This window comes from Erinaceus europaeus, chromosome 2 (genome assembly GCF_950295315.1).
Source record: "Erinaceus europaeus chromosome 2, mEriEur2.1, whole genome shotgun sequence".
In the NCBI taxonomy this organism is placed as follows: Eukaryota; Metazoa; Chordata; class Mammalia; order Eulipotyphla; family Erinaceidae; genus Erinaceus; species Erinaceus europaeus.
The window spans coordinates 25277148-25299616 of NC_080163.1; the positions used below are offsets into that span (position 1 = coordinate 25277148).

Consider the following 22469-nt stretch of genomic DNA (forward strand, 5'->3'; position numbering starts at 1 on the left):
CACCCAAGGTCTATACGTTGGCAACCACGTTGATTATTTTTTTAACACTTCTGGGACCAAACACTTCACATCTGTAGGCCAGACTCAATTCCTGGGCCTTGGGCATATGCCCTCCCTATCTTCTGTGTTTTTTGGGGAGGAAATTCATGAGAAGAGGGGCACTCCTGGTTACTAGTGTGAAGTGTGGCTGTGGTAGGAGGGGGCTGGGAGAGCAGGGTGAGAAGAATGCCCACAGCCTGGCTCTGAATCCTTAGCAGGCCATTTGTAGCAGGGGCTCTACCCTGCCCTTGCCCTGCCCATTATATCCCTAATTGCTCAGATGGAGTGCCTACCTGCAGGTGCTCTGTGCTCAGGGAGGACAGCCCAAAAGGGAGAGGATGATGTAATGATATTTGCAATAACTACAGGCTCACCCACCACTGAAAAGAATTAAGAGATTTGGGGACTGAACATGACCTGGATTGGTGAACCACAGGGATGGAATTGAGTATGTGATACTTGAGGATGTGATCTTTGCAAAGTGATATCTTAAAACAAGAGAAGTGTTGAACTAAGAGAAAGGAATTGAGTCATAGGGTGGGGGAGATATCATAATGGTTATGCAAACTGCCTCTTAGGTCTGAGGTTTTCAGGTCTGAGGTTTAATGCCCCACACCACCATAAACCAGAATTGACCAGTGTTCTCATAAAAAATCTCATAAAAAATAAAAAGGAATTGAGTCATAAGACAAAGAAAAGCATCTCATAGGAGGAGATGTCTGCCTGTGGAAGCCCACTAGAAAGTAAAGGAAAATTCAGGATACCTTGGAACCTTCAGTTTAGATGAAGTTGGACCAGCCAGCCCTCTGAGATTCATAGGAGTAGGCACTCATGTTGTGATCTCTAGAATAAAGAATCTTACTACCATCCTCCACATCTAAATATAATTTTTTCTGCTTTAATGTCATGATTGATTTAATCCACTGAATATATTGGATTAGAATTGCTGCATTTAAGTGAGCATTGCTATGTATACTGTCAAGCACCTTAGGTGGCTCAATGATTATTTGTTAATTTTCTTTGTCCAAGATGTCTATCTGCATTTGGTATTTAGCTATTTCTAAATATTTTATTTATTTATTTATTATTGGAGAGAGACAGATAAATTGAGAGGAAAAGAAGAAAGAGTAAAAAAAAACAACAGGGAGACACTTGCAGTTCTGCTTCACCACTCCTGAAGCTTTCCTCCCTGCAGATGGGAACCAGCAGCTTGAACCTGTGCACTGTAATGTAAGCTCTCAAACAGGTGCACCACACCTGGCCCCATGTTAGCTGTTTCTATATATGTAAAGGCTCATTTTGATATTAACCCCATATCAAGTATGTGGTGTGCAAATAATTTCTTTCCTTCAATAGAATGTCCTTTCGTTTTTGATGATTGTCTCTTAAGTTGACAGCATCTTCTTTAGTTTGATGTAATCCTTCTGTTCATTTTTTTAAACTTTTTTACTTTTGCTTCCTTTGTTGCTGGTGTTGAGTTTCTAAACACAGCCCTTAGACTGAGAGTATGTGGTGTTCAACTACTTTTCTTTCCATATGTGTTTTATGGCTTCAGAACTTTCATCCAAGCTTATGATTCATTTTAGATATTTGTAGTATATACTGTTAGATAGGGGTCTAGATTAATTATGTTACATGTGGTTGACCACTCTTCCCAACTTATTGAAAAGACTTCTACTGTGTAGTCCTGGCTACTTTGTCCTAAACCAGTTGTCCTATGTTTGTGTTTATTTATAAGGAACTCAGAAAATTCGCCATCAAATAAATGACCTGAATAAAAATGAGCATATGAATAAACTCTTTTTTAAATTTATACATATTATTGCTACCAGGTTACCATGAGGACTCAGTGCCTGCACAAAAAATCCACTACTCCCACGTAGCACAGTGGATTAAGTGCACATGGCGCAAAGCACAATGACCAGCGTAAAGATCCTGGTTCGAGCCCCAGGCTCCCCACCTACAGGGGAGTCACTTCACAAGTGGTGAAACAGGTCTGCAGGTGTCTATCTTCCTGTCCCCCCTCTGTCTGCCCCTCCTCTCTCCACTTCTCTCTGCCCCATACAACAATGACGACATCAATAACTACAACAATAAAACAACAAGGGCAACAAAAGGGAATAAATAAATTTTTAAAAAAGAAAGTTTAAAAAAATCCACTACTTCCAAAAGTCAGTTTTCCTTTTAAAAAAAAAAAATCTTCATTCGATATGGTAGAGAGAAATTAAGAGGGGTGGGAGAGATAGAAAAGGAGAAAGAAAGACATTTGTAGACCTGCTTCACCACATATGAAGCCTCCTCACTGCAGGTGGGGAATAGAAGTATGGGGTGTAACCCCTGGTCCTTAAACATGGTAATATGTATGCTCAACCAGGGACACCACCACAACACCCACGAATAGACTCTTATCCAAGGAAGATATGCCAATAAGCATATCATAAGATACTCATCATCTCTTATTAGCATGGAAATGCAAACCAAAACAACAGTGAGATATCAGTTCACACTTGTGAGAATGGATCATATCTAAAAGATATAAAACAAGTATTTTAGAAGGACACAGGGGAAATAAAGGATATGGAGATAGGGACTGGGTGGTGATGCCCTTGGGCAAATGTATACATTACAGTGCACAAGGACCTGGGTTCAAACCCTTGGTCCCCACTTGCAGGGAGGAAGTTTCACAAACATTCAAGCAGATCTTCAGGTGTCCCTCTGTTTCTCTCCCTCCCTATTTCTCTCTTCCATTTACATTACTCTCTGTCCCATCAAACAAAATAAATAGTTAAAAATAAATAAGATATGGAGAGAAAAAAAAAACAAGTATACTGCTGATAGATTGTCAATTGGTGCAGCCACTTGAAAAGCAATGTGGTGATTCCCCAATAAATTAAAAACATTCCTTATGACCACAGTTGTTCCATTTCTGCATGTTTATCCAAAGAATATGGGGATCAGGCGTGGTGCACCTGGTTGAACATACATAGCACAAGGACCTATAAGCTAGGATACAGGTTCTAACCCCTACTCTACACCTGTTGGAAGTTTCACAAGTGGTGAAGCAGATCTGCAGGTGTCTTTCTCTCTCCCTCTCTCCTTCACCTTTCTTTCTCAGTCTCTTTCTGCCGTATCCAATAGAAAAAAAAATGGGGAGTCAGGCGGTAGCACAGTAGATTAAGCGCATGTGGCGCAAAGCACAAGGACCGGCGTAAGGCGTAAGGATCCTGGTTTGAGCCCCCGGCTCCCCACCTGCAGGGGAGTCGCTTCACAAGTGGTGAAGCAGGTCTTCAGGTGTCTATCTTTCTCTCCCCCTCTCTGTCTTCCCTTCCTCTCTCCATTTTTCTCTGTCCTATCCAACAACGACGATATCAATAATAACTACAACAATAAAACAAGGACAACAAAAGGGAATAAATATTTTAAAAAATTAAAAAATATTTTTAAAAAATGAAGAAAAAATGCCAGCAGGAGCAGTGGATTCATAGAGCCCCAGAGAACCCTGGAAGCAAAATTAATTAATTAATTAAAATAAAATAAATGGTATGATGTATGTACAAATACCCACTTTATCACAATATGGCCTGTAATAAGCCAACTTGTTATGTCAAGTGAAAGATGGAGAACAACATGTGTTTCTGTCATATGAGAGACATAAAAAAATACAAATGAGTGTATGAAGCAAAAACAAAACACAACTTTTTAAAAACATTTTTAGACCAAATTAGTGGTTACCAGAAGAGACAGGGGAAAGGAGGTGGGTGGTGAATCAAGCAGAAGGGGTCAATTGTATGGTGAAGGATAGAGTTGAACTTTGAGTTGTAAACTTAATGTAGTCTATAATGCTGCTGATTTATTTATTTATTTATTTATTTTTCACCAAGGGGTTTATATTTTTTTTATAGAAAATGGAGAGTCACTGAAGGATTTTTGGGCACACGGTCATTAGTAAGATTTTTTTAAAAAATTTTTATTTATAAAAAGAAAACACTGACAAAAACCATAGGATAAGAGGGGTATAATTCCATACAATTCCCACCACCAGAACTCCATGCCCCATCCTGTCCCCTCATAGCTTTCCTATTCTTTAAACCTCTGGGAGTATGGACCCAAGGTCATTGTAGGATGCAGAAGGTAGAAGGTCTAGCTTCTGTAATTGCTTCCCCACTGAACATGGGCATTGACAGGTTGATCCATACTCCCAGCCTGTCTTTCTGTCTTTCCCTAGTGGGGTAGGGTTCTGGGGAAGCAGGGCTCCAGGACATATTCGTGGGGTTGTCAGTCCAGGGACGTCTGGTTGGCATCATGCTAGCATCTGGAACCTGGTGGCTGAAAAGAGAATTAACATATAAAGCCAAACAAATTGTTGACCAATCATGAACCTAAAGGCTGGAATAGTGCAGATGAAGAGTTCGGGGGGGGGGGTCTCCATTTTGTAGATAGCTAGTAGGCCTATTTTAGTTATATTCTAAAGGGCCTGAGGCTATTCTAGTTGTTTTGTTTGTTTGTTTGTTTGTTTGTTTTCCCCTGAGTCTGAAATCTGATATGCAGGTGGATCCTAGTTATTGTCTGGGGAAGTGATGTCATGGCTGGAAAAAGCACCAGAAAGCTGGGTTAGGGAAGAGAGCATCTCCCAAATATGGGAAAGGTGTATAAATATTGTTGACTATAAACCCCATCAATTTGATCTGATCTGGGGCCCATATTCAGCTTAGGAGCCTATGTGACCTCTGCATCCCTGTAGATCTGAGCTCACATTCTGTGATTATGAGTAGGAATGTTCCAAGCTGACTCAATTTCAGGACCCATCTTCCTCAGGCATTGCATAGAGTATGTTATCCAGCCTCCCTTTGGAGGATGGAACATTCTCTACTGTTGTTGATCCACATTGAGGGCAAGGTCCTATGGGGAACCACAAAGGGATCTATTGTGTTGTTACTGATAGAGATTATTGGTAACAATGGAGAGAGGGATTTATTCGAGGTCAGCTGCTGATTTATAATGAAGCACACCTGAAACCTATATACCTCTCTATTATAATGATACTGCAGTAATTTATTTTTAAGTAAAGATCTGCTCAGTGCCCAGCTTTGCCTGGAAAAACAGACTGTTTTTCTTCTCCAACTCTCTGTATTTTTACATTTCTGCTGTTTGTGGGTCTGCACCCCATCCTGACACTCAGCAGCATTTTGGTGCTGACCAGAAGCATGGGAATAGAGTCTGAAATCAATTCATTGTGGAGAACTGACTTAGTAAAAAGATTGAGAGAAGTTAGCAAACTGGCCAGCTGGAATCCAAAGAGTCTGAATTGTCTCAGAATCCATCATCATGGAAGAGGGAATTATTTTGAGTAATTTGCGTGTGTGAATATGCATGTTTTTCTCTGAAAAGTTTTGTGAGGTTTAGAAGAAAAGAAAAAAAAATTATAAAGATGCTTGCTTAAGATTTCTATAAAAACAGATTGTGTGAAGAGCTGGGCAGTGCCACACCTGACTGAGTGCATATATTTCCATTTATAGGGTCTCAGGGTCAAGTTTAGAGCCTCCACTTGCAGGGGGATGCTTCACAGATAGTGAAGCATTGCTGCAGGTGTCTCTTTTATCTCTCCTTCTCTATCCCCCTTTCCCACTCAATTTCTCTATGTGTCAATTAAAAAGAAGAAGGAGAAAGAGAAGAAGAAGAGCTTCTGGGAGAGTGAGAGTCTTTGTGCCAGCATGGAACCCCCAGGGTTTATTCTTATGGAAATAAAGAAAATAATAATAATTAAAATAAAACCTGTGGCATATACATTATGTGTGTGTTCTCTTTTCACTTACAGTTTATATTATGCCAGATTACTTAATATTTAATCATAATTGATCATTTCATTTGGACATGACAGTGTCATCCTTACCCTTCTGTGATCAAGTCTGTATTTGCTATAACTAAATTATGTACAACTGGTATATGCATGTGGGAAGGGAAGGAGAGGAAACTGAAAACTAAAGCAAGCAATGAGTTCAAGTATGAGATGACAAAGGGTTTTTTCCCCCTGCATTGTAATTATGCCCTAATAGAGTGAAAAAGACATCCCAAGTAAGGACAGAATACCTTCAGGGTCTTTCCTTTGAAAACCTAGTATTTTCACACCTTCCTATTGAAAAGTGTATTTTCAACACCTTAGCATTCCTCTCCACTTTCCAGTAATATATTCTTTGGCAAGGTACCTCTTGATGAGAGAATCCAGAGACGATGAAATAAATTATCTCAGAGGCTCAAGGCTGAGGGTTTAAGACAGCTCTGCCAATAAGAAAGACAATTGCTGGGAAGTGGAATCTGCCTTCATTATCTGAGCACTGGCTCTGCAGAAGCTCAGTGCACACTAAGGCCCTGCCCAGAGATCAATATTTCTGCTTTTGAAGCCTGTGGGTGCCACTGCCACCTCCGATGGTGATGATGATGAGGGGAAGATGAACTGGGAGGCCATGTATCTTCCTTGACAGTTTTAAAGAGTTGCCCTTGGCGGCCCCCAGGAGATGCTGACTAGGCCTTCTAGGCTCATACTGGCACAATCAGGCAAAGCTCCTGAAAGCAAAGGACAGTGCAATAACTCTGTGACTTAAATCAAATCTTAGATCCTTTTTTTTTATTCCTGCTTTGAGGGGTGACCTGGAGGTTGGATGAGAGATTCTTAAATAATCTCTACTGTTGCTTGGCTGGTTTCTTTCTGGTGTTTGTGTTATTACTGTGAAGATGCTCCGTGAACACATAGCATACAAGGATCTATTCACAGTAAACATTTGAAGCTGCCCTTCCCAAGGGTGCAGGATGGCTCATCATCACTCTCCCCACAGTCCCTCCCCAGCCCTCATGAAGGGTGTAGAAAGTGTTATGCATGGGCTGGGTTCACCCTGAAGTTGATCACAAGGGAACAGTGTGACTTAAGGTGCTATGGGGCAGAAACAAGCAGACACAGGTGAGGTAAAGTAAATAAAGGACCCCAGGGTCTGCTAGGGATCCTGAAAGAATTGCTCCTTCTACTTCTGGAAAACCAGGCTAGAGCATTGGAAGAGAGTAAATGTGCTGCTGGACAGTATGAGCATCTAGCTACCTTTCTTGTATTTTTTTTTTTGTCTCCAGGGTAAGCTGGCTCGGTGCATGCACTGTCAGTCCACTGCTCCTGGTGGCCATATCTTCCCCTCCCCCTACCATTTTATTCAAAAGAACAGAGAGAAATTGAGGGGGGAGGAGAAAGAGAGAGAGAGGAAAAGTAGACTCCAGAAGACCTGCTTCACCACTTGTGAAGCCTCTTCTCTGCAGGTGGGGAGTCTGGGCTTGAACCCAGATCCTTACATTTGTCCTTGTGCATAGTATTATGTGCACTTAACCAGTTGTACCACAGCATGGCCCCCCTTGCATATCTTTAAAGTATTTTTATTAATAATTTAACTGTAGTAGGCAATGCTGTATGAATTCAAGAATATTTTCATATCCATGAAATGACAAATGTTGGTGAGGATGTGAAGAAAAACAAAGTTCCGATTGTGCCGTTGGTGGGGATGTAAATGAGTGCAGCCATTATGGAAAATACTTTGGAGACTCCTTAAACAAACCAACATGGAAAGATCCAACAGGAGCACTCCTAGGTGTATATCCAAAGGATACAGAAGTGCTAATCTGCAAAGGTATAAGCTCCCCTATGTCCATACTTGTGTTTCTTTTATACTGATTCGAAAAATCAAAATGTGTATACTAGGAAGCAACTCATCTGTCTTTCTTTTCTGCTCTGTTTCATCCAGGAATTTATGAGTATCTGACCTGATTCAAAATGTGCAAAGAAGAATAATGGAAGCCCCTGAATACCTCGATTTGGATGAAATTGACTTCAGTGATGACATATCGGTAAGTACCGCTATTTGAGGTGATACTTCCGGATAGACTGCCTTTCACTCCATGGGCTACTTTCTCTAGTGTAGATGGTACCCACGTGTACATTGGACATTCTATATCTATGAATCTACCTCTACTCAGTAATATTGGCTTGTCAGAAAAACCATGATGCATTTTTTGAGTAGAAAAACAGAAAAAATATATCATGACTTTTCTGACAAACTTGTATTACATAATCTAAGCTCTTCCAGTCATGTTTACAAATTGCCAGCAAAGATCCAGTATGGTACACAGAGTATGTTTAAAGGACAAGGGGGAGAAGGGGTCTTCAGGGCCACGAAATGCATCCCAGTGAATTCTGGGTGTGGTTGGCTAGTAAAATTATTTTATTTCTCTCCCTCCTACCCCTCCTCCCACACACCAGGGTTTTCACTGGGGCTTAGGGCCTGCACTAAGACTCCCACCACTCCCAGTAGCCTTTCTTTCTTTTTTTTTAATATTTTATTTTTATTTATTTATTCCCTTTTGTTGCCCTTGTTCTTTTATTGTTGTAGTTATTATTGTTGTTGTCGTTGTTGGATAGGACAGAGAGAAATGGAGAGAGGAGGGGAAGACAGAGAGGAGGAGAGAAAGATAGACACCTGCAGACCTGCTTCACCGTCTGTGAAGCGACTCCCCTGCAGGTGGGGAGCCGGGGTTCGAACCGGGATCCTTATGCCGGTCCTTGTGCTTTGCGCCACCTGCGCTTAACCTGCTGTGCTACAGCCCGACTCCCCTTTCTTTTTCTTATAGACATAGAAGAGAAGAGAAGAGGAGAGAAAGAGAGACACCCAAGCACTCTTTTAGTACTCAAAAAGTTTTCCCACTTAGGTGGGGACCAAGAACTTAAGCCCTGTTCCTTATGCATCAAAATATGTGTGCTTTTCCAGAAGTTACATAGCCTGACCACCAAGACATTTAATTTCAGGGAACCATTTATGATCTGTTTCATTATAGTCAAAATCAATCACTGAGTAAATTTATTAAGTACCTACATACAGGGGTTGGTTGGTGGCACACACACCACCAATGCACAAGTATCGAGGTTCAAGCCTCCACTCTCCCACCCCTTGCTAGGAGGGTGGGTGCTTCACAAGTGGTGAAGGAGGTCTGCTGGTGTCTCTCTATCTCTCCATGTCTATCTCCCACTCTCCTCTCAATTTCTCTTTCTCCTATCAAATTAACAAAATAAGAGAAAGAAAGAAAGAAAGAAAGGAAGGAAGGAAGGAAGGAAGGAAGGAAGGAAGGAAGGAAGGAAGGAAAAGAGAGAGGGAGGAAAAATGGCTGCTGGGAACAATATACTCATCATGCAGGCACCAAGCCCTATAGACAATCCTGGTGCCAAAAAAATTTTTAAGAAAGTGCCTGGTACAGTAGGCACTTTCATAAAGATATTTGTGCACATGAACAACCCTGATGGTGTCCTTCATACAACTAGTGAAACCACAGCCAGCCGTCTCTGGGGCTGACAAGGACACAGATTAGAGAGCAACCAAGTTATGAATTTTGAATAGTCAGCAGGACCTTTCCAGTCATTGGAAGTGTCAGAGCACAGGTCAGATGTCTGCTGGGAATAGTGAGAGCCTTGCTTTGATAAGAACTGGCTCAGTGAACCTCTGAGACCCAGCTTAACCCTGCAGTCAGTGCTAAGAGCTGATGAGCTTAATCCCCACACCACCCATAATCTTCAGGGTCCTCAAGTCTTGGCTGCTTTGCAGGTCATCCACATGTACCTTGCATAAAGCTGCAGCAGCAATAGCCTGGGTCACGTGATTGATTCGCACACTTTCCTGTGCACTGGGTTCTCCTTTCTCATCAGCCAAATAGGGCTCACTTGAGTCCAGGGGTGTGATGAGAATTTTGCTATTACTGAACTAGTCACAACGTTTTTCTTCCCAGGAATTCTCATGGCAAAAAACTGTAATCATGGTAAAATATTATAACCATGTGTGGCTCTGTGTGTGTGTGTGTGTGAGAGAGAGAGAGAGAGAGAAGGAGAATGTGTGTGCATGTAGTGCCATTGGGACCTGACACATGCAGCATACCACTAATCCTGTTTCAACTTTTTTTTTATTCTTTCTGTTCCATATAGAGAAAAACGAGAGAGGGAAAGACACCGTAGACACTGTTCATAACTTTGTTTTGCTGTGGTAATCCTATATTGTGCAAAGGCTCAATTCCAGGGCTTTGTGCACAGTAAGGCATGCACCCCACTGAGTTAGATATGGTGCCTAATAGCCTCTTTTCCTCTTTCTTCATCCATCTGTTCATCCATCTATCCATCCATCCACCCTTCCTTCCTCCCCTTTATTTTTGATGCTGGTACTTTACACATGTGCAATATCACCATCTGGGCAGACATTTTCAGATAGAGGCAGGCAGACAGAGAGGGAAGGACATCATAGCATAAAAGTTCCCACCACTGTCTTATGACTCCTGGGCCTCAAATCTGGGTTATGTGCATGACAAGGCAGACACTTTAATAGGTGAGCTCTCTTGCCCACCTCCCTCACCTTACTTTTCATTGATCTTTGGATCTAGAGTTTTGGGCCATTGCTAGAAATTGGCTTAAAAAGATGAACTTGCTCATTCTAATCTGCTGCCAGGCAATTATTCCACCTTCTATGTTGTATGTCTTTATTATGAAATAAACTTGGCACTCTGTGAGCAGGAGTTCAATGATTGGGTTGAGTCTGTTAAATTAGGTGATCTGCATAAGTTGTAGCAGGGAAAGGTAGACTTAGCCTTTCCCCTTCTAACTTTCAGCCCATTTTTTAATAGCCTTTGTCAAATGACCATCGTGAAGTGAGTTTCTTTCCATCATGTCTCTCTCTCTCTCTATCTCTCCCCTCGCTATGCTTGACTTAATAATGCTTCAAGAATGTTCTGAGTCTGATTCTTTTATAACTCTTCCCTCCAGACAGTTTGAGATGAGTGAGGACTAGTGGGCAAAGTGAATAAAATGATGGGAAATATTTGAGAAAGGGAAATGTATTATGACTAGGGATTTCAGAGTTATTTCTCTGGGCTCTGATACTAAATTAACATTTTTTTTTAAAATCACAGGTTTTTAAGGGTACCTACCTGAGTTTCTGCCTTCATTTAACCTTTGTTGGTTGGAGCATGTTAACCCATCTGCTTGAGATACCTTCCTAACTTCCAAAAATGCTTTGAAGACTAAATGAAACACTATTCATAGATGTGAAGCACTTAACTTGGCATAGAGTAAATTGCTCTTCAGAATGGTAGCTCTTGTTATTATTTCAATGAATAATACAATAATATTTATATGACCAACGGTGAAAAAAGAAACTCAAGGGAAAAGACCAGGCATCCTGTCAAGTCTTAAAATACAATAGAGGAGTTGTATTTACAGAGGAGTCATCTGGCAGCAGCCCATAATTTTGATGAATTAGGAGTCTCCACTTGGAAGATAATAAAATACGTTAAGCAATAATGAAGCTGTTTAGCATTTGGGATGCAGAATTATGCAAGAGTTGAGTTCTTATAGCTTGAGCGCTCTGAAACATAAATAAAGATATACATCTGTAAGTGTAACCGCTCTCAAACCTGACCCTCACCCCCATTTAACTATTAAATGTTTCTATGGTTTGGATCTTTAGCCTGCATTTAAACTTAAATCTTAAGGGGGAAGAAAGAAATCACTTGTAATTGTTGAGGCAATACCCACGGGCTAACCTTTACTGAGCACTAACAATGTAATAGGCATTATCTTGTTTCACCCTCTAAGGGGTCCTATAAGAAAGCTTCTCTTACTATTGCTTGGGAAGTGACTCAGTGGCTAGAACAATGGATTTGCATACCTGAGGCCCCAGGTTTGAGCCACAACACTACATTTGCTAGAATGGATTTCTCTCGTGAAAAAAATTATAAATTTTTAGAGTAGGAACTAGGTAGTGACACACCCCAATCAACACACATATTCTCGTGCACAAGGACACATGTTCAACCCCCTAGTCCCCACCTGCAGGAGGGGAGCTTCATGAGTGGTGAAGCAGTGCTGTAGTACTTTATCTATCACCTATCTATCTATCTATCTATCTATCTATCTATCTATCTATCTATCTATCTATCCATCTACCTACCTACCTATTTACCTGCCTGTCTCTGTACTATCAAATAAAAGAAAGAGAAAAGAAAAAAAAATGGCCTCCAGGAACTGGTATTTCACTACTGCAGGCCAGTTTTTCAGCTAGAAAAAGAGAAAGAAAGAAGGAATAATACCTCACAGCATCAAACGCCCTCTAAAGGTTTCCCCAATGTGGTGGGGGCCAGGTTTGAACCTGGGTTGTGTGCATGGCAAAGCAGGCACCTCCCTAGTGATTTATCTTGCTGACCCATAACCTTTTAAATAGCAAATTACTATGCTTAGTCTATTTGGGTTAACCCAGAGTAAGAAGAAATCATATTTGGGTTCAGCTGACTGATTCACTAGTTTAAGAGGTTGGGTCTCCTCTCATCATTCCTCTTTTTAGGAATCTGTAAACCTCCATCTCTGACAGCTCTTCCCCTTTTCTGGTAACTGTGGTGGGAGTGAAGTTGGGCGGGGGTGTTCAGAAAATGGACATGGCATTTTGAAAATGACGTTTACAAAGCAAATGCCCAAGTTTAAACTCCTTTTCTTGCTCTCCCATTTACACACACTAGGCTTTCTGCCTCGTGATTTTCCACTCTGGTTACAAGTCTGGTTCTTGTTCTAATTAAAACACAAACTGTACATCGGTACAGAAAAGACAAAATAAATAATAAAAAAACCTACAATTCTTTTTTGCCGTTGCCTAATGAGACAAAACACAGAAGACAAACAAATTATTTCAAAGCCTCACAAACTCAACAATCAGGCTCATCCTTTACACAAGGCAGAGTCTAAACTATAGATTCTTGTAACTCAACCATCTGAAAGGGCAGAACACTGTAAGAAATATAGATCGGGGCGGGGCGTGACAACACAAGACCCCAGAGGTTCAGGGATGGGTTACTCTGTCACTATACAGGGCTCTGCGGTTCAGTTCCTTTATGCCCATGGGAACCAGAGCCCTCAGAATAAAAAGAGGAAGAGAAACAGGACACTCCTGGTTGAGTGTCCACATTACTGTGTGCAAGGACCTGCGTTCAAGCTCTCAGTCCCTACCTGCAAGGAGAGAGCTTCACTAGCAGTGAAGCAGTGCTGCAGGTGTCTCTTTCCCTTTCTCTGTCTTCCCTTCCCTCTCAATTTCTCTCTGTCCTATCAAATAAATGCATAAATAAATATTTCAAAGAGTGAGAAGAGAGGGGCTGGGGACACAGCATACTGGTTGTGCAAAAGAAAAACTTCTCTTGTACTATTTTATAATTGAATTCTTAGTAGCCAGCTTGCACTGATTTTATGAAGAACCAACCTGCTATTCTCAAATATAAAATAATACATAGGATAAACAAAAATAGAAGTTGAGGGCACCAGGTGGTGGCACACCAGGTTAAATGCACATAATACCGAGTGCAAAGACCGGTGCAAGGATCCTTGGCTCCACACCTGTAGGGGGGTCCATTCACAAGCCATGAAGCATGTCTATAGGTGTTTGTCTTTCTCTCCCTCTCTATCTTCTACTCCTCTCTCGATTTCTTACTGTCCTATGCAACAATAGCAGCAAAATTGGAAATAATGGTCACCAGGAGCAATGTATTCATAATGGAGGCACGATAACCCTGGAGACAAAAATAAAATAAAATAAAATAAAAATAAAAAAGAGAATAGATGTTGAACTCTACACATCTATTTAAGAGTTTAGGATTGGAGAGACAGTTCACCACAGAGAGGTTTTTTGTTTGTTTGTTTTGCTTCTCAATATTCTCTAGTTTCATCAACTGCTTCAAAACACCACTTTTTCTGAAAGCATGTGGGTTATCTTGCTAATTCCTAACAGGAAAAAAAAAACAGGAATAACCTAACATAAAAATGATGACTTTTTATTAAACGTTTTTACATTAATCTTTATTTACTTATTGGATAGATACCTCCAGAAAAATTGATAGTGGAGGGGGTGATAGAGAAGGATAGAGACAGAGAGACACCTGCAACACTGCTTCACCATTCTCAAAGCTTTCCTCCTGCAGGTGGGGACTGAGAGCTCGAACCTGGACCCTTGCACATTGTAATATGTGTGCTCAACCAAATGTGCCACCACGAAGCTCCAAAAACATGACTTATGCGTTCATATCCCATAGCTAGTGATAGAGCTCAGGAGAACCAGAAACCAGATTGTCTGAACTCCAGATATTCCACTGGATATCATGAAAAGGTAGAAATCAACCTTGTTGAGAGAGTGGTTTCTAAGAGTAATGAGCAAATTACATACTTCCAGTTTGCTCTTACTCTGAAGATAGCTATAGAAAGTCCTTCCCAATCATATGAGAGTTATAACCTTTATTCTGTTGTCTGTGATAATTATTTACACAAATTACCTTTTATACATAACTAGATTTCTTACCAATCTGTCCATCATGCATTTATTAATTTATGGTGAATCCAGGCCTGGTTCTTGCCTTGGGGGTAAATGACATGATTTTGTCTATACTCTCACTGAATTTTCAGACAATCAAGCATATTATGAAATGTCAGGTTCACTTTATGGCAGGGCACATTTAATTATACCATCAAGCACACAAATCAGTCTTTAGAGTTTGTTGGTGTCTGTATAGTGACTCAAGATTAAAACCAGACTGTCCGTTAAAATTGAACAAGGTTCACAGCCAGTCATCTGCCCTGCTACTAGACTCATTTACTTTGTAATTCTTTGATAATTTCTAGGTTTTTTAAATATTTATTTATTCCCTTTTTGTTGCCCTTGTTGTAGTTATTATTGTTGTTGTTGGATAGGACAGAGAGAAATGGAGAGAGTAAGGGAAGATAGAGAAGGGGGAAAGAAAGACAAACACCTGTAGACCTGCTTCACTGCCTGTGAAGTGACTCCACTGCAGGTGGGGATCCAGGGACTCGAATCGGAATCCTTTTGCTGGTCCTCGCGCTTTGCACCACCTGCTCTTAACCAGCTGCGCTATCATCCGACTCCCGTTATTTCTAGGGTTTTTTTTTACCTCATTAGTTATCATTATGACGTTGCTGGCTTTGTAAATACTCGTTTTTAATACTTAGCAAAGTGATAGTAATAACAATGGTAAATGCTCATTGACCCTGTTGTAGCAGAGACACTATTCCCCAGGTTCTGCATTATTAACTCATAATCTTCATAGCCATGTTGTGCTGTAGAAGCATTACTGTCTGTCTCACCAATGGGATGATAAACAGAGGTTAAGTAAGCAAGATTGGTCAGCTAGAAAATTATGAAACCAAGGTGGAACATCGATCTCTAGAATCCAAATATGTAAGTTTCTAGGTAGCTCTAGCCAGCCCTGATCAATCAGGTCTCTTCTTCCCTATGTCTACTTCTAACAGAAACCAGGACTCACTCACTATGGTGATCTCACCACTTTTTCCAGTGTGTATCAGTTCTTTTGCCAGGCCACACATAGGAGTAGCATTACAATAGAGTAGTGCCTGGTATACTCATTAAACACACACACACACACACTACATTATAATTTTGTATTCCAGTTCTGTCTTGCTAACTTTCTTCTTGTGTGTATATTCCACATTAAATTCATCACTGAAAGTCCAGTTCTGCCTGTTACCATGCAACTGTCCCTTTTTCTGACTTACTGCTCCTTGATCTCTTTACTTCATATACTTTTTTACTATGTGTGGAACTGGGGCCTCACACGTGCACAATTTCAACTGTCTGAGCTACTGATTCATTTAGAGAAAGAGAGAGAGAGATACATATATACATACATGCCTGTACCAAAGCCCCTCCCTGCCACATGGGACCTCCCACACAGTGTCAGGATTTTAACCAGGTTCATGCACATGGTAAAGTACATAAAACTACCAAGGACCTAGCTCTCCTTACCCCCCAATACTTTATTTTAAAATTTTTATTAACATTAGGGTTATTTGGGGGGCTTATAGTGCCTGCACTACAAGTCCACTGCTCCTGGTAGCCTTTTTTTTTTCTTTTTGTAATTTAGTTTCTAATTTTTATTATATAAGACAAAGAGAAACTGAGAGGTGACAGGGAGATAGATATATAGAGAGAAAGATAGACACCTGTGGACCTGCTTTACCGCTCATGAAGCAGATTCCCCGAAGGTAGGGATCTAGGCTCAAACCTGGGTCCTTGTGCTTGGTAATATGTGCACTTAATCAGGTGCACCACCACCTGGCCCCTACCCCAATACTCTTACTATGGTTAAAAGAGTTAAGAATGTTCCTCAAATACCAATGACAGGTGGTGTCTTGGCATAAAATAATCCAATTTAATTTTCCATTAACTCAATATTTTGGAAGGTAGGAGCAAAAAGGAAAAAAAAAAGCAGAAACATATGGCATTCAACAACAGGATGGCTTAAAATGATTTTCTTTCATGCTGCCTAAATGGTGGACATATATTTAACACACACTAGGATGGACAAGCATCCTATGTGGATGCAGATCACCAGTATCTGTACTGTGTAGGAGTAGTTGAAGTTGGGACTAGGTGAGACCACAGGCACAAAGAAAAGAACGTTCCACAAAAAGGAACCATACAAAACTGTGGCAGAGAGAGAGGAGAGTTTTTGGGTTTTTTAAATTTTTTTTTTTATAAAATGGAAACATTGAAAAGACCATAGTATAATAGAAGTACAATTCCCATCACCGGAACTCCATATCCCATCCCCTCCCCTGATGGCTTTCCTATTTTTTATCCCTCTGGGAGTATGGACCCAGGGTCACTGTGGGATGCAGAAGGTGGAAGGTCTGGCTTCTGTAATTGCTTCCCCGCTAAACATGGGCACTGACTGGTTGATCCATACTTGTGGCCTAAGAAGAGACTTTTAGAAAAGATTCTAGACATACACTGGAGGAAATCTAGGGACATGTGGAAAGAGAGAGAAAGAGGGGGGGAGAGAAGGATGATAGAGAGTGTAAAGGACATAAGGAATGGAGTGCTCAGTAGTGGGGAAGCAGATGGTTACAAAGAAGGGTTACCTTTGGATTTTTTTAGCTCCAACTCACTGGTGGCCAGACAATAGCATTCCCTGTGGGTGAAGGGACAGAAGCCAAGAAGCCATGTTGTAGCTTCTGGAAAAATAATTGCAGAGGTGAGGAAGCAGAAGCAGGAACAAAGGCTCTGAATGTAAGAGCAGGAAACTCTGCCATTATTGGGCAGGTGCTATGTTATGTCCTTAAAAAGCAAAGCAAAACAAGACAAAAAAAAACTAGTAATGGGGCCAGGTGGTAGTGCACCTGCTTGAGGGCACATCACAGTGCATAAGGATCTGGGTTCAAGCTCCCAGTCCCCACCTACAGGAGGGAAGCTTTGCAAATGGTGAAGTAATGTTGCAGGTGCCTCTCTGTCTCTCTCCCTTTCTATCACCCACCCTTTTCTTTCAATTTCTTCCTGTCTCTATTCAATGAATAAATAAAAAAATAAATTTTTTAAGTAAAAAAAATAGTATTGTGATGTAGCACAGCGGGTTAAGTGCAGGTGGCGCTAAGCGCAAGGACCGTCATAAGGATTCTGGTTCAAGCCCCCGGCTCCCCACCTGCAGGGGAGTCACTTCACAAGCGGTGAAGTAGGTCTGCAGGTGTCTGTCTTTCTCTCCCCCTTCTCTGTCTTTCCCTCCTCTCTCCATTTCTCTCTGTCCTATCCAACAACAACAACAATATCAATAATAACTACAACAATAAAGCAACAAGGGCAATAAAAGGAAAGAAAGAAAGAAAGAAAGAAAGAAAGAAGGAAAGAAAGAAAGAAAGAAAACCTACAAAAATAATAGTATTGTGGAGCCAGGCAGTGGTACACCTACTTGGGCACAAATTTTACAATATGTAAGGACCCAGGTACAAGTCTATGGTCCCCATCTGCAGGGGGAAATCTTCCTGAATGGTGAGGCAGAGCTGCAGGTCTCTCTCTCTCTTCCTCTCTCTCTCTCATCGCTTTCTATGTCTATCTCTGTCTTTCCCCTTGATTTCTGTGTTTATATTCAATAATAAATAGACAACATATTTCTATAAATAGTAATGAGATAGAGAAACAGTGAAGCAGTGTGGTGTCATGGATTCAATTCAGTACACCATGCATGCAAGTCCTGTGCTCTACAGGTTTACTACACCTTGGGTGGCCTTGAGATGTCAGGGTGTTTGTTCCTCTTCATATAGTCAGTGGAAAGAGTCACTGTTGAGGGAGTTGGGCGGTAGTGCAGCAGATTAAGTGCAAGGACTGGTGTAAGGATCCTGGTTCAAGCCCCCAGCTCCCCACCTGCAGGAGGGGGTTGCTTCACAGGTGGTGAAACAGGTCTGCAAGTGTCTATCTTTCTTTCCCCCTCTCTGTTTTCCCATCCTGTCTCCATTTCTCTCTGTCCTATCTAATAATGTTGATATCAATAACAACAAATGATAACTACAATAATAATAAAAAACAAGAAGGGAAACAAAAGGGAAAATAAATATAAAAAATTTTAAAAAGAGTCACTGTTGAGAGATTGGCTGAGAGGGACAGAAAATAGAGTGACAGGGCTCAGTGGCAGTGCACCCAAGAGTGCATATATATCATCATACTCTAGGACCCAGGTTCAAGTCTCCAGTCCCCACCTGCAGGAGGAAGCTATAGGCATGATAGAGCGGTTCTACAGTCATCTCTTCTATCTATATCCCTTTCTTTATGTCTCTCACCTTCTATCAAAAAACATATTTTAATAGCTACTGGAAGGGCCCAGGTAGTGGTATACTCAGTCAACGAAGTGCACATACTGCCATATACAAAGATCCAGGTTCAAACCCTTGATCCCCACCTGCAAGGGGGAAGTTTCAAAAGGGATGAAGCTGTGCTCCAGGGTGCCTCTTTTTCTTTCCCTATCTCTCCACTCCTCTCAATTTCTCTTTCCTAATAAGTAAAAAGAAAGCAGAAAAAGAACAAATGACAGCCACCAAGAGTGGTAGATTCATCATGCAGGGTCTGAGCCCCCTGTGATAACCCTGTTAACAAAAAAAAAAAGAAAAGAAAAGAAAAGAAAAGAAAGAAAGAAAGAAAGAAAGAAAGAAAGAAAGAAAGAAAGAGGTAGAGAAAGAAAAAAAAAAGAAGTGGGGTAGGGAGATTGACAACAGAGTGGGAGTCGTGGAGAAATAGGAGAAGAGAAGATGAAATACAGAGGTGCCAGGAAGGAGAATTGGGGTACTAATATGGTAAGGCAGGTCAACAAAGAGGGTCTCACAATTGTAACAAAACACACTCTGTCTTTGCAAATCTTACTCCAACTGTGTGTCTCTGTCTTCACCCCCAGGTGTGTGGTGTGTGTGTGTGTGTGTGTGTGTGTGTGTGTGTGTGTGTGTGTATGTGTGTGTGTACACATGGTGTTGTCACTTTATTGCGTGACTGTTGAGATGCTTGCTTGAATTCTGGAAAGCACTGTGAAAAATCATGAACTCAGGATAGCTGTTTGGATGACTGACTTAATTGTTGCTTTTGGAAACTCAAAGGGGACCTTAGTTGTTACAGACTCTCTTGCTTGAAAAGGTGGCTTGAGAGTTCAGTTCTTTCATTCTCTGTGGCTCATTACCATTTGAGTAATGTCTGCTTGTTCACCCAACTGGCTCCAGTTGCCAGGAATAAGGGCCAATGTTTTCCAGCCGTGAGAAGTATCTATGGTGGTCAGAGAATCCCCGTAGCCCAGTGTAGAGATCAGGCACCGTTATGAGGAAGCCGTGCATGTTCACACTGTTTTGCATGGCAGCCTGACAAACTGACTGGCGTGGGCTGCAGTGTGATGGATTGATGGCCTGATGTCATATCAGCTTTGTGCAGTTTGCAAAGAGAAGTTTCAGGGTCAGCCCTTGGCCACAGGCTCTCTTGGATGAGGAAAGAACAAAGAGAAGCCAGATCATGTGGAAGAAAGGGAAAGTTAGCCTTTCTTCCCAGTCTTAGCTCAGGGCCCCTCTTCCTGCCTCATCAGTTCACATACCTTCATTGACTGAGCTTAAAATCATGAGAGGAAAGAAAAGGAGAGCAGGCAGCAGGCGGGGATGAGGGGGGGAGAGGACTGGAGTGTTGCTCTGCTTTTCCATATGAAGTTCTGGGAATTGAACCTTGGACCTCGAGCTTGGACATGCTGTACTCTACTGCTAATCTATCTCAGCTATCTCCACTACCTATGGCATCAATTTGCAGCTTGCACTCAATTAGCAGTATTGCCTAAGATGAGCTTTTGTTTCATAGAACAGGAAACTGAATCCTGGAGATCAAAAGTGATTTCTCAGTCCAGAATCCCAGAACTGTTACATGTCAAAACTGGCACTTGTAAACAGATCCTCTGGCTTCAGAGTCATTGTTCTTTGTACAAATAGCCAAGACATCCACCAGCATGCATACATGATTCACTTATGAGAAGTGAGTGTTTTTTTTTCTTTTAAATGTCCCATGTTGAATATGGATTGCTATATTTTTAATTATGAGTTTTTCTAAGATAATTAGGGGTAAATAAATATGAACTTCTATCACCATTGTCACTCAATTATGGGCTGAATAGAATTTATTTTGTTCAGTTTGATAAGTACCTAGTATCTTGAAGTCAATAAAATGTTTATGTCCTCCAGAAGCAAAGAAAGCAGCTATGTAAGCATATAAGCAAAACAGCACAGGAAGAATTCTGTAGTGGATGCAAGTTTAAGAGAAGGAAAGAATGTGTCAGGAAGTTGTACATACATTATAGTCCACAGGACTCTGACTCAAGTTTCTGGTCCACACCAGTAGGAAAGGAAGCTTCTTAAGTGGTAAAGCTATGCTGAGGGTGTTTTTTCTTTTTCTCCCTCTCTATCTCCCTCTCCCCCTCTCAATTTCTCTCTGTCTCTATCAAAACTAAAAAGAAATGGTGGGGCCAGGCACTGGCACACCTGGTTAAGTGCACACATTATAGTGTGCAAGAACTTGGGTTCCAGCCCCTGGTCCCTACCTGCAGGGAGGAAGCTTCATGAGTCGTGAAGTAGGGCTGCAGGTGTCTCTCTGTCTCTTTATCTCCCCCTCCCTTCTCAATTTCTCTCTGCCTCTATCAATTAAATAATAAAAAAATTTTTTAAAGAAATGGCTACTGCTCCCAGTATGAGCAGTGGACTCATAGTGTAGGCACAAAGCCCTAGCTACAATCCTGGTAGCAAAATTATATAATATAATACAATACAATATGACAGAGGTTCTTGAGCTTCAGAATATATCATAAATACCTGAGTAGCTTTCAGATACACTGATTGCTAGGCCCTGCCCTCAGAGCTTTAAGGATGGGACCCAAGCATATACCTGCCTAATACACCTCTAGATGGTATTACTGCTACTGGTCCAGATACCACACTTTAAAAGTTGGAGTGGCTTCCATATGAGAAGAGTCAGAGGATATACTGTTCAGGTGAGACCCAGGAAAAGCTTAAAGAGTTAAAGGAGTTTACCTAGTGAAATGGGTGGAATGGCTATAAGAAAGTTGGTATCACTACAATCAGAAGAGAAACAGAGGACTGGGAAGAGAGTAGAGCAGAAACTAACAGGATATGCTCTCAGGAGGCCCCAGATTCAGCCCTCTGGTCTTTCTCTCTTATGAAAATAGATATACCTTTAAAAAGGAGAAGTGTATATTGTGAGAGATAACTGTTCATGGAGGACTTCCATGTTCAGTGCCAAGTCAATTGGTCTTTTTTCTACTAACTATGCAGTCTTGAAAGGTTTGAAACCGAGATGCCTCTTAGTCAAAAGGACTTTTGTAGTATTATTAATTAATGGGAGTGTGGAAATTTGGATAAAATTTCTACTTAACTGCCTCAATATGAAGGAATTCCTTTGAATATCTGTAATCTAATGTGCAGGGGTTAGTCACTTAAGTGAAGTTCTTGGTATTTAAAACTGCTATTAAGTCATTGTGCCATGTATCTATAAAGTCAAAGATATGTTCCTTCCCTCAGATACTTAGGGGAGCCAACACCAACACGTAGAAAATAACAGAGCAAAAGGCAAGGAAGTATGTTACCCCAGGCAGAAAAGAGAGAGGTCACCTAGAGTTTGCAATCAGCCAGGGCTTCATGGAGAAGGCAGAATTGAAGCTGATCTTGCATAACAATGACATTTGCCTGGCCAGAGGAAGGGATTGCAAGCACAGAGGTTCACAGACAAAAGGAACAGAGCAGACTTAAACTCTGATTACACAGAGACATGAAAGACGTGGAGACCTTTGACTGGTGTTTTTCTCAAAATATTATGGAAGAGTGGAGAAGCAACTTTAATCCAAAGGGCTATTTCTGCAGAATATAATAGCAAAAAATATTGAGGGGAAGAAAACCAATTACAGGAACACAGGGATATGGTTGCAAGTCCCCTCTCCTGTCTTATCACTGAAGAATAATGAGATCAAGGGAATATTTGTACAAAGGCTTAAGGTGGGGACAAAAGGCA

The 22469-nt window shown here is 41.2% G+C and overlaps 1 protein-coding gene across 7 annotated transcripts in view; it reads left to right on the forward strand.

Moving 5' to 3' along the window:
- The window catches only part of SNCAIP (synuclein alpha interacting protein), a 214456-nt gene that overhangs the window by 98424 nt on the left and 93563 nt on the right, over nucleotides 1–22469 (forward strand). For all 7 annotated transcript variants that reach the window (XM_060177445.1, XM_060177458.1, XM_060177454.1 and 4 more), the window contains exon 2: nucleotides 7815–7917. In XM_060177445.1, the coding sequence (XP_060033428.1) occupies nucleotides 7861–7917 (57 nt within the window). In that variant the 5' untranslated portion in view covers nucleotides 7815–7860. The remainder of the gene's footprint in view (nucleotides 1–7814; nucleotides 7918–22469) is intronic.